Source organism: Aethalodelphis obliquidens, unplaced genomic scaffold, assembly GCF_003676395.1.
Source record: "Aethalodelphis obliquidens isolate GAN/ISIS:26980383/991018 unplaced genomic scaffold, ASM367639v1 scaffold42, whole genome shotgun sequence".
In the NCBI taxonomy this organism is placed as follows: domain Eukaryota; kingdom Metazoa; phylum Chordata; class Mammalia; order Artiodactyla; family Delphinidae; genus Aethalodelphis; species Aethalodelphis obliquidens.
Genome location: NW_020837986.1, coordinates 13,209,658 through 13,222,094, shown reverse-complemented (window position 1 = coordinate 13,222,094; position 12,437 = coordinate 13,209,658). Strand labels below are relative to the sequence as shown.

The following is a 12,437-nucleotide window of genomic DNA, read 5'->3' as shown; positions in this document are numbered from 1 at the left end:
CTGTTTGGGAACACTAAGATCCCACAAGCTGCAAAGCTCTGCCAAGAAAAACAAACAAACAAAAACCCAATGTATCTCACAGACCATGAGGTGGAAACATGTGCGGTGTAGAACTGGGGTGCGTTTACAATCCCATTTTTGCTTTTAGGGAAGTACGTTTCTGTTTAGAAGAAAGTGTGAAAGGATACTCATGAATCTATTAACTTTGAAAAATTCAGAGGATTAGAATCAGGTCAGGAAACGTTTACTGTCAACTTTACACATTTCTCTATATTATGAACTGTTCTTTATAACTGCTATGAATTACTTTAATAGTAAAGAGAATAAAACATTTAAAGGATATAGCCTTCATAATAAAAGTATAGCTCTTTAAAGACAAATCAGAAAATACAGAAATGTACAAAAAGGGGGGAGGGAGGAAAAGAAACCTTTTCTAGTCACACTTTCTAGGAATAACTACTTACCTTTTTGATGTCTTTCCTCCCAGGTTTTTTGTTGTTGTTTGGCCTTTTATATATGAGTGATCACACTGTATAAGTATAACCTTTTTTTCACTGAACATTATTTAAGTATTTTCCTTATAGACATTTTTTATTAGTTATAAAGTATTCCACTGAATAGATTTACTGGTTTACTAATCCTACTTGCTGCAGGCATTTGGGAAGTAGTCAATTTCTTCCTGTTATGACAAACAATGCTGCAAAGAAACATATTTTTTTCATAAATCTTTTACTATATTAAAATTTATTCCTTTGTATGTTGCCACAGGGGTATAAATACTGGGTCAAGGGCATCGGCCAGATTGTTTTCCAGAAGATTTCCTCATATTTTTACCTTCCCACTGACATTTCATCCCAGCTCCCCAGTACTGGGGACGATCAATTAAAAAACACATTTCCAGGGCTTCCCTGGGGCTCAGTGGTTAAGAATCTGCCTGCCAGTGCAGGTGACACGGGTTCAAGCCCTGGTCCTGAAAGATCCCACATGCTGCAGAGCAACTAAGCCCGTGTACTGCAACTACTTAAGCCCGCATGCCTAGAGCCTGTGCTCCACAACAAGAGAAGCCACCACAATAAGCCCGCGCACTGCAATGAAGAGTAGCCCCCATTCGCCACAACTAGAGAAAGCCCGTGCGCAGCAACGAAGACGTCACACAGCCAAAAATAAATAAATTTATTAAAAAAAAAACACATTTCCAAAACAATTGGCATATATAGGTGAAGCATATATGGGAATTCATTGTACTATTCTTGCAAGTATTCTGTGGGTTTTAAATTTTTTCCCAATAAAAAGGTTTAAAAAAATGTAACTGACTTGATGGGGAAGCAGATTTTTTGCCTTAGAATTTGCATCTCTTCCAATTTGCATTTTTCCCCCATTTACATCCCTTTAAAATTGTGTATCTTTTATTACTAGAAACTTTGGGCACTTTCCCAGATGGTCTTTTACCAGTTATATTTTTTCTTTTATGTTTTCATATCCTTTATCTATTTCTCTATTAGGGTCATACAATTTTACTGTTAACAATTTATGCGTGATTTTCACGTGACAAAACATTACCCTGTCATATTTGTTACAAATCTTCTCTAGTCATGTTTGCCTTTCTTTTTTGCCTTGACATCTGATTAATTTCCTTTTCACATAGTTGACTATATCCACTGATTTCCTCTGTGATTTCTATTGTCATTTCTAAGATAAGAAAATCCTTTTCCCCCTGAAGATCTCACAGCTAATCAGTTCCACTTCTCTATGAATTGGACCGTTTGTTTGCTTACTTTTTGCCACTTAGCTTGTTGGTCCATTGGAACCTGGTTTCAGGTCCATCTGTGGAGAGGGGAGGCTCTGAGGTCAGCTGACCAGTCACCCACTCTCCTCCTTTAGCCTCTGCTTCTCCCTGGAAACTAGGGAAGTCCCTGACTTCTCCTCCCCGCAGGCAGGAGCAGTGTGCGGAGAAATGTGAGTGTTTCCTCCATCACAAGGGAGCAATTTCCCCTCTTAAAGCCAGTAACTCACTTTGCCTGAACATCCTCTTTTTCCATTTTTTTAAATAACAATTGTATTGTGATACATTCACATACTACACAGTTCACTCAGTTAAATCATACAACTCAATGGTTCTTTTTTAAAAAAAATTAATTTATTTATTTATTTATTTATGGTTGTGTCGGATCTTCGTTGCTGCACACGGGCTTTCTCTAGTTGTGGCGAGTGGGGTCGTTGCGGTGTGCAGACTTCTCATTTTGGTGGCTTCTCTTGTTTCAGAGCATGGGCTCTAGGTGCGTGGGCTTCAGTAGTTGTGGCACATGGGCTCAGTAGTGTGGTTCCTGGGCTCTAGAGCATAGGCTTAGTAGTTGTGGCACATGGGCTTGCCCTGCGGAATGTGGGATCCTCTGGACCAGGGCTCAAACACGTGTCCCCTGCATTGGCAGGCGGATTCTTAACCACTGCGCCACCAGTAAAGTCCCAACTCATTGGGTTCTTATCATCTTCACACAACCATCACCACATTCAGTTTTAGAACATTTTCACGATCCCCCAAAAGAAACTCCATATTCATTAGCAGTCGTTTCCCATTTCCTTCCAACCCCACTTCCCAGCCCTATGCAACCACTTTTTACTCTATATGTTGCTTATTCTGGACATTTCATATAAATGGATTCATATAATATGTGGTCTTTTGTATCTTCTTTTATTAAGCATGATGTTTTCAAAGTTCACCCATGTCATAACCTGTATCAGTACTTCATTCCTTTTTTATTGCTAAGCAATGTTCCATTGTATGGATATAGCACATTTTATTTACCCATTCATTAGTTGATGGACATTTGGGTTGTTTCTACTTTTGAGCTATTATTAATAATGCTGCTATAACATTTGTGTACAAGTTTTTGTGTGGACATATGTTTTTATTTCTCTTGGGTATATACTAGGAGTGGAGTTGCTGGTCACATGGTAATTTTATGTTTAACCTTTTGAAGAACCACTAAACTATTTTCCAAAGCACTGCACCATTTTACATTCCCACCAGCATGGTAGGAGAGTTCCAGTTGCTCCACATCCTTGCCAACATTTGTTATTATCTGTCCTTTTTTATTATAGCCACACTAGTGGATGTGAAGTGGTTTTGATTTGCATTTCCTTGATGACTAATGATGTTAAGCATCTTTTTGTGTGCTTCCTGGCCATTTGTAAATCTTTGGAGAAATTTCTACTCAAAGCCTTTGCCCATTTTCTCATTAGGTTGTCTTTTTTATTGTTGAGCTGTAAGTTTCTAAATGTATTTTTAATACTGCTCCCTTATCAGATACACAATTTACAAATATTTTCTTCCATTCTGTGGGTTGTCCTTTATATTTTTTAATATATATTGTTCCATTGTTTGTTTTCTCTTTTTTAAATGTTTATTTATTTATTTATTTTTGGGTCGGGTCTTGGTTGCAGGCGCACAGAATCTTTTTGTTGCAGCGCGGGCTCTTCGTTGCAGTGCGCAGGCTTCTCTCTAGTTGTGGCATGCAGGCTTAGTTGCCCAACCAGGAATCGAACCTGCATCACCTGCATTGGAAGGCAGATTCTTAACCACTGGACTGCCAGGGAAGTCCCTGGTTGTCCTTTTTTTTTTAAGGACTATTTTTTAGAGCAGTTTTAGGTTCATAGCAAAATTGAGAGGAGGGTACAGAGATTTCCCATATACCCCCTTCCCCCATGTGTGCATAGCCTCCCCCACTATCAACACCACTCACCAGAGTGGTACATTTGCTACAATTGATGAACCTATGTTGACACATCATAATCACCCAAAGTCCATAGTTTACATTAAGGTTGTACATTCTATGGGTTTGGACAAACATATAATGATATGTATCCATCATATTGTATCATACAGAGTGATTTCACTGCCCTAAAAATCCTCTGCGCACTGCCTTTTCATTTTCTTCATAAAGTCCTTTGAAACACAAAAGTTTCTAATTTTGATGAAGTCCAATTTATCTACTTTTTTATTGCCACCTGTGCTTTTTTTCTAATCTCAATATAATTTTTTTTACATCTTTATTGGAGTATAATTGCTTTACAATGCTGTGTTAGTTTCTGCTGTACAACAAAGTGAATCAGCTATATGTATACTTATATCCCCATATCCCCTCCCTCTTGAGCCTCCCTCCCACTCTCCCTACCCCACCCCTCTAGGTGGTCACAAAGCACCGAGCTGATCTCCCTGTGCTATGCAGCAGCTTCCCACTAGCCATCCATTTTGCATTTAGTAGTGTATATTTGTCAATGTTACTGGTTCACTTCATCCCAGCTTCCCCTTCTCCCCCCGTGTCCTCAAGTCCATTCTCTACATCTGCATCTTTATTCCTGCACTGCCACTAGGTTCATCAGTACTGTATTTTTTAGATTCCATATATGTGCATTAGCATACGGTATTCGTTTTTCTCTTTCTGACTTACTTCTGACTTACTCTATGACAGACTCTAGGTACATCCACCTCACTACAAATAACTCAATTTCGTTCCTTTTTATGGCTGAGTAATATTCCCTTGTATATATGTGCCACATCTTCTTTAACCATTCATCTGTCGATGGACACTTAGGTTGCTTCCATGTCCCAGCTATTGTATAAATAGTGCTGCAATGAATATTGTGGTACATGTATCTTTTTGACTTATGGTTTTCTCAGGGTATATGCCCAGTAGTAGGATTGCTGGGTCATATGGTAGTTCTGTTTCTAGTTTTTTAAGGAACCTCCATACTGTTCTTCATAGTGGCTGTATCAGTTTACATTCCCATCAACAGTGCAGGACGGTTCCCTACACCCTCTCCAGCATTTATTGTTTGTAGATTTTTTTGATGATGGCCATTCTGACAGGTGTGAGGTGATACCTCATCGTGGTTTTGATTTGCATTTCTCTAATGATAAGTGATGTTGAGGATCTTTTCATGTGTTTGTTGGCCATCTGTATGTCTTCTTTGGCGAAATGTCTATTTAGGTCTTCTGCCTATTTTTGGATTGGGTTGTTTGTTTTTTTGATATTGAGCTGCATGAGCTGCTTGTATATTTTGGAGATTAATCCTTTGTCAGTTGCTTTTATGGTTTCCTTTGCTGTGCAAAAGCTTTTAAGTGTCATTAGGTCCCATTTGTTTATTTTTGTTTTTGTTTTGTTTTTGAGGTACACGGGCCTCTCACTGTTGTGGCCTCTCCCTTTACGGAGCACAGGCTCCAGACGTGCAGGCTCAGCAGCCATGGCTCACGGGCCTAGCCGCTCCGCGGCATGTGGGATCTTCCCGGACAAGGGCACGAACCCGTGTCACCTGCATCGGCAGGCGGACTCTCAACCACTGCGCCACCAGGGAAGCCCTATTTTTGTTTTTATTTCCATTACTCTAGGAGGTGGGTCAAAAAGGATCTTGCTGTGATTTATGTCATAGAGTGTTCTGCCTATGTTTTCCTCTAAGAGTTTTGTAGTGTCTGGCCTTACATTTAGGTAAGTTTAATCCATTTTCAATTTATTTTTTTGTATGATGTTAGGAAGTGTTCTAATTTCATTCTTTTACATGTAACTGTCCAGTTTTCCCAGCACCACTTACTGAAGAGGCTGTCTTTTCTCCATTGTATATTCTTGCCTCCTTGTCAAAGATAAGGTGACCATAGGTGCATGGGTTTATCTCTGGGCTTTCTATCCTGTTCCATTGATCTATATTTCTGTTTTTGTGCCAGTACCATATTGTCTTGATTACTGTAGCTTTGTAGTATAGTCTGAAGTCAGGGAGCCTGATTCCTCCAGCTCCGTTTTTCGTTCTCAAGATTGTTTTGGCTATTCATGGTCTTTTGTGTTTCCATACAAATTGTAAAATTTCTTGTTCTAGTTCCGTGAAAAATGTCATTGGTAATTTGATAGGGATTGCTTTGGGTAGTATAGTCATTTTCACAATGTTGATTCTTCCAATCCAAGAACATGGTATATCTCTCTATCTGTTTGTATCATCTTTCATTCCTTTCATCAGTATCTTATAGTTTTCTGCATTCAGGTCTTTTGCCTCCTTAGGTAGGTTTATTCTTAGGTATTTTATTCTTTTTGTTGCAATGGTAAATGGGAGTATTTCCTTAATTTCTCTTTCTGATTTTTCATCCTTAGTGTATAGGAATGCAAGAGATTTCTATGCATTAATTTTGTATCCTGCTACTTTACCAAATTCATTGATTAGCTCTAGTAGTTTTCTGGTGGCATCTTTAGGATTCTCTATGTATAGTATCATGTCATCTGCAAACAGTGACAGTTTTACTTCTTCTTTTCCAATTTGGATTCCTTTTATTTCTTTTTCTTCTCTGATTGCTGTGGCTAAAACTTCCAAAATGATGTTGAATAATAGTGGTGAGAGTCTTGTTCCTGATCTTAGAGGAAATGCTTTCAGTTTTTCACCATTGAGAATGATGTTTGCTGTGGGTTTGTCATATATGGCTTTTATTATGTTGAAGTAGGTTCCCTCTATGCTCACTTTCTGGAGAATTTTTTAATCATAAATCAATGTTGAATTTTGTCAAAAGTTTTTTCTGTGTGTATTTCACCTGTATTTTTGTTGTCACAGCTAAGGAGCTCTGCCTAACCCAAGGTTGCAATGACTTATTCCTAAATGTTATTCTAAGAGCTTTATAGTTTTTGCTCTTATATTTAGGTCTGTGGTCCATTTGGAGTTAATTTTTGTCTATGGTATGAGAAAGGGGTCTAACTTTATTCTTTCACACATGGATATTGAGGCATCCCCACCCCATTTGTTGGAAATACTTTGCTTCCCACCACTTAGTTGTCTTGGCACCCTTTTCGAAAATCAATTGACCAAAAATGTAAGGGCTCTCTTCCTTTTAGTGGTTTGTTATGTGCTTATTCTTTTGAAATTAAGGCAGAAAATCTCTCAGACAAATGTGGAAAAAAAAGGTCTTTGAAAAGCCCTAAAGAAGACATTCTAGGAAAATGGTGCTACAGAGAATACCCACCTTCTCTGGAGAGGCTGAAGCCCTGTCCAATATGCCACAAATATGGAGAAACATACGTGTTAGGGGAATTAGACTTGGGTCAGTGACCTAGAGCCTCTACCTCCGCATGTGTGAAATGTCCCAATGTTACCAACCAGGGTTCTTGGCCTCCTCAATCAATAGAAATTGATCAGAGGCCAGAGAAGAAATTCAGCCAAGGCTTTATTGGGGCCCCTGCTGCAGCAGTGGGGGGCAAGAACAAGTAACAAGTTCCCTTACTCACCAAGGTGGGGGGAGCTGGTTCCTTATATGGGATGAGGGTAGGGGTGTGTCCAGGGGTCGGGCCAGAAGGGTGGCTTAGGTGGTTTGCCCAACGCTTTGGTGGTGGTGGTGTGTAGGGGGCATGTGCAATACCCTGCTTTTGCTCCCGACCCTCTGCTTTTGCTCCTGGCTCTTCAGAAGTGGCAGTTGGGCTTTTTGGTCTCTTTGTATCTTGTTGTCCATAACTTGCCCCAACTGCGCATGCATGCAGTTATTTTTAGTCCCTTATAGTTTCTGTGTATCCAGGTGCAAGCACTGCAGCAAAAGGTCTCAGCCTGTCTCACCAACAAGTCCAAGTGAAAGTTATGTCTTGTCACTACACAAGGTTTTGGGGATCCATCTTACTTAGCTATGTGGAGGAGGATGTTGAGAAGGGGTATTCTGAGTGGCTGTCATCCTCTCTGAGCCTCGAAGCTTTCTTCTGTGAGATGGGAATGATTTGGGGAATACATGAGCTGAAGTGTGTGAACATGCTCTGTAAGCCTCAAAGTGTTGCCGATGTTACTGGTGGTGACGATGGTAATGATACCGAAAGCAGACTCTCAGGGCTGGGACTTCAAAGGCGGCCAACATGACCCCATCCCAATGCTGGGTCACTTCTCTGATATTCCTGCAAAGTGGCCACCCAGCCTGAGCCCCTCTAGTGACAGAGAGCTCAGAATGTCCTGAGATGGCTGTTCTGTGCTTGGTCTTTCTACATGTTAGAAAGTGTTCTATCCTCTTGAGTGGAACAATCCTAATCTAATATTAGCCACGCCAGGCACTGTAAGAGGTGCTTCTACACAGCGTCTTATCTGATTTTTCAGATAACCCTGTGAGGTCAGTATACTACTACACGCCCCCATTTAATAGGTGGGGAAACAGGCTCAGAGAGGTTAAGTGACTTGCTCAGGAGTGCGAGCCCATCTGACTCCAAAGCCCCCGCATGTGACCTCTGGGCTGTTTGGTGGCCTTCTCCCATCACTTCCCAAGCAAGGGTCTCAGTTCGGTCCCTGGGGGCTACATGGCATAGGGCTCAGCGCCTTCTTGTCCGCACTGGCCCTTGACCACTAATCTCTGGCAGACGTCCACCTCACCAATGTCGCCGTGCAAAAGACGTCTCCTGACTACCACCCAAAGAAGGTGAGGAACCTGGGCTTCTGCCCTCCAGGTATGGCCTCTGGGACTGGGCTGGGGGGAGGAGGAGGGATACCAAGGAGCCGAAGAGAGTTCAGATCACCCTTCCCGTTTGCAGGGCCCAGGGCAAGAGTACAAATGGAGGCCCACACGTCATGTGTCTAAATATTTAAGTTACAAATCAAATGAACACACTGTTTAAAAAAATGTGTTGTATCCTCCTACCTTGACAGATATACTCCTATCATCTATCTATCTATCTATCTATCATCTCTCATCTATCATCTGTCTATCTAATAACCTGCAAGGCCAGGTTCATATTTAGAACACTCAGACTTTTCAGAGTTAAAAGCCAGAACAGAAGAGCCCAGGAAGAGATGGTCCCCAGCTCCCCATCACCCCGAGGGGGCTTCCTTCAAACACACACACACACACACACACACACACACACACACATACACACAAAACAGCAAGCTGTTGGTGACTCCCTGGGCCTTGGGCTGCACAATGGTCAGGGCAGTCTGTCTGCATAAGGGCAGGCCCAGGGAGGAAACTGGTGCAGGGCATTTGGTCAGGGACTTCTGGGGTGGTGGATAGCAGGCTGTGCTCTAGAAAGAGAGGCACAGGCTCTTGGGCATGTAGAATCTTCACCCCTCAAGGAGGGACACACTTGGGGTTCTCCTAATCACAGGACTCAGGGCTGGGCCCCTCTCGTCCAAGCCTAGGGGCTGTGCTGATGGTAAATGATGGTCTGGATGGGCCAGGTCCGGGTTGACCGAGGCTCCCTCTCCCAACCCGGCGGCGGGGTCCCAGGGCTGCAAGTGGATGCTGCAGCGCTTCCGGCAGTATCTGGCATCCAAGCATGGGCCCACGGCAGTGGAGACGCTCTTCAGTGACATGGACAACATCTTCATCAGAAGCCTGCAGAGCGTGCAGAAGGTGATCATCAGCGACAAGCACTGCTTCGAGCTGTATGGCTATGACATCCTCATAGACCAGGACCTCAAGCCGTAAGTGGATGGGCTCACGGCCCGGAGAGCCTGGAGGGATGTTTTACACACTCTGCACCCAGACTGCCCGGGTTTGAGCTCAGCTCTGCCACTTCCCAGTGGGGCACACTTTCTTTTTCTGTGCCTCAGCTTGCCTGTCTATAAAATGGTCACTGTGGGACTTCCCTGGCGGTCCAGCGGTTAAGACTCTGCACTTCCACTGCAGGGGGCACGGGTTCGATCTCTGGTCAGGGAGCTAAGATCCTGCATGCCGCACGGTGCGGCCAAAAAATATTAAAAAATAAAATAAAACGGTCACTCTGTCTGTAAGATCGTTATGAGGAAGAAGTGAGGTACTGAGCCCCATGCCTGGCACTGAGGCCTTTGCTGAGCATCTGCTGAGTCAGCGATCCTCCCCTCCTATCAGGCAAGAAGCTTCCCCTCTGTTAGCCCTGGTGCTTTGAGGATGCAAAGTGCCATGTAAGGAAGTACTGTTACCATGTCGATCCCTGCCAAGAGTTTTGTGCCCTCCCAGTGCCCACGAGGAGGTTGAGCTGATGAGTAGAACAAACCTGAACTATCAGGGAACACAGTGATGGCCCTTACGTGATACAACAGGGCACAGAAGCCCAGTGGGGTTGTTGAGGCAGCTTGAGGTCATGCAGTAAGTCAAGGGCTGAGCCAGGCCCAGGGTCCATGTTCCTGGGCTGAGCTGCTCCCACAGCACTGAGGTTCCTGGACCCAACCCCCTCCCCAGGGTCACTGTATAGCTGTTGAGGGGCTTTCTGAGCTAGGAGTAGGAGCCCTAGAGCAAGACCTAAGTCGGGCCCAAGTTCAAGAGAAACAGGGGCCGGGCACCAGCGGGTCTCTCTCCCTTGCCCCCGGGGATGCAAGATGTGCTATGGGCATTAAAGTGGACACTGAAAGGGGAAACAAGCTTGGCAGGAGGCAGAAAATAGTGGAAAGGGGGCCCTAGTCTCCCACTGACCTGCTGGGTGAGCCCTGCCCTCTCTGTGCCCCAGATTCCTGTCTGTAAAATGACAGGGTTGCACAAAACAAGCGGTTGCAGGCTGGCGGCCCTTGGGCTGCTTCTGGCCTGCAGACACTTTGAGTTTGGCCTTCCCGATGTTTTTGCATTTGGTTGATTTTCATTGACAGTCTCCAATAACTGGAAGATGTTTACACAAAAACCTGGATTTTTTGGCTTTTCTGGGAAAGTCAGAGGATCTTGCAATTCTGGGTTCACATTCTCACAGGGCAACGCTCTCCTAGAGCCTCCATAGCCACCCCTTTAGACATGGAATGCTCTTTCCGGCTCACCACAGTCCCTACCCCTCCCTGCTACTCCCCACCCCCTGACGTGTCAGGCCATTTATGGGCAAAGTTTCACTAGGAAAGGAGTTTTTCTTGTACTCACAGCTCTTTTGAAAGAAGGAAAAGCGATAACAAGCATGAGGGCAGCAAAATCATTCTTACCCCCACCAACTTGCTTCCTATAAGTCACCACCTGGACCCTGTTGGAACTGCCCAAGTTTGCGACAGTTGTTTTCAAAAGTTTTGTGCTTCCCTGGTGGCGCAGTGGTTAAGAATCTGCCTGCCAAAACAGGGGACACGGGTTTGAGCCCTGGTACGGGAAGATCCCACATGCCGCGGAGCAGCTAAGCCTGTGCGCCACAACTACTGGGCCTGCGCTCTAGAGCCCGCGAGCCACAACTACTGAGCCCGCGTGCCACAACTACTGAAACCCACACGCCTAGAGCCCGTGCTCCGCAACAAGAGAGGCCACCGCAATGAGAAGCCTGCGCACTGCAATGAAGAGTAGCTCCCGCTCGCTGCAACTAGAGAAAGCCTGCGCGCAGCAACGAAGACCCAATGCAGCCAAAATTAAATAAATAAATTTAATTAAAAAAAGAAAGTTTTAGCCCCTGAACCCTTTCTTCAAATGGAAATGTGGAGAGAGCAGCCCTGGTTGAATTGAGGGTGAGACCCAGGCACCCTATCCAGCCTCTCAGTGAAATTCCAGGGGCCTCAGGGACCAGGTACACTTAAGATTCTCTACTCCCTTCCCTCCGCAGGTGGCTCCTGGAGGTCAATGCATCCCCATCACTGACAGCCAGCAGCCAGGAGGACTATGAGCTCAAGACCTGCCTCCTGGAAGACACCCTGCACATCGTGGACATGGAGGCCAGGTGAGGGAGAGCAACCTTGCTCATGCATCCCTGTACCTGACCATCAGGGTTCCCACCGAGGATAGAGAACTCAGAACCTTGGGACTTGAGAGGCCCTCAGAGATGGCTCTGTCCACCCCGCCCCAGCATTCTACAGATGGAGAAACTGCAATGTCCACACAGGGTCAGATCCTGGCCCAGGGACTCAGCCCTGTCCCAGCAGAGCAGGCCAACTACAGCTTACTGAGATTTGGTCCAGCAGGATTTCCTCAATATCTCCTGACTGTGTGACCCTGAACCACTCACTTCACCTCTCTGAGCCTCAGTTTTCTCATCTGTAAAATGGGAGATTTCATATCTATCTACCTCTCAGGTTTGTTAGATTAATTTACCAAGATAATTTATTATAAAGTGTGTAACTCACAGAAAGTGCACAGTAAGAGGCTATTTATTGATATAATGATGTGTATATAATAGAAAGATCCAGGGTTTGACTTCAGGAATGGCTCAGGCAGTGTTGGCTGGTTTGTCTGTTCTCACTTCCCTCTCTCTCATCTCTTTCCTCCGTATTAACTTTTCCCCAATTATTCTGGCAAAAGTTTGAGGGCTGACTCTCATTGCTCATTGGTGGGGATTGAGTCGCATGCCCATACCGGAACCAATCACTGTGACTCTGATTGACCTAGGTATTGTGCCCACCTCCCAGGGGGGTGGGGTTAACCCCACCTGAGCCATGAGAGTGAGAGAGGGAGGCATGGTTTTCCAAAGAAAAACCCAGGTACCCACAGGCTAAAAAATGGTGAAATGTATGCTGAGCAGGCAGAACCTCAGGTGCCCACTATATCCACCATCACTTATTCATTCAACAAACAT

At 44.4% G+C, this 12,437-nt stretch overlaps 1 protein-coding gene across 1 annotated transcript in view; it reads left to right on the top strand.

Moving 5' to 3' along the window:
• TTLL9 (tubulin tyrosine ligase like 9) overlaps positions 1-12,168 on the top strand; it is a 38,796-nt gene extending 26,628 nt beyond the window's left edge. The window contains exons 8-11 of the mRNA XM_027078082.1: positions 8,355-8,413; positions 9,221-9,417; positions 11,472-11,585; positions 12,138-12,168. Coding sequence (XP_026933883.1) covers positions 8,355-8,413; positions 9,221-9,417; positions 11,472-11,585; positions 12,138-12,168 — 401 coding nt within the window. The remainder of the gene's footprint in view (positions 1-8,354; positions 8,414-9,220; positions 9,418-11,471; positions 11,586-12,137) is intronic.
• Positions 12,169-12,437: the final 269 nt, after the last annotated feature.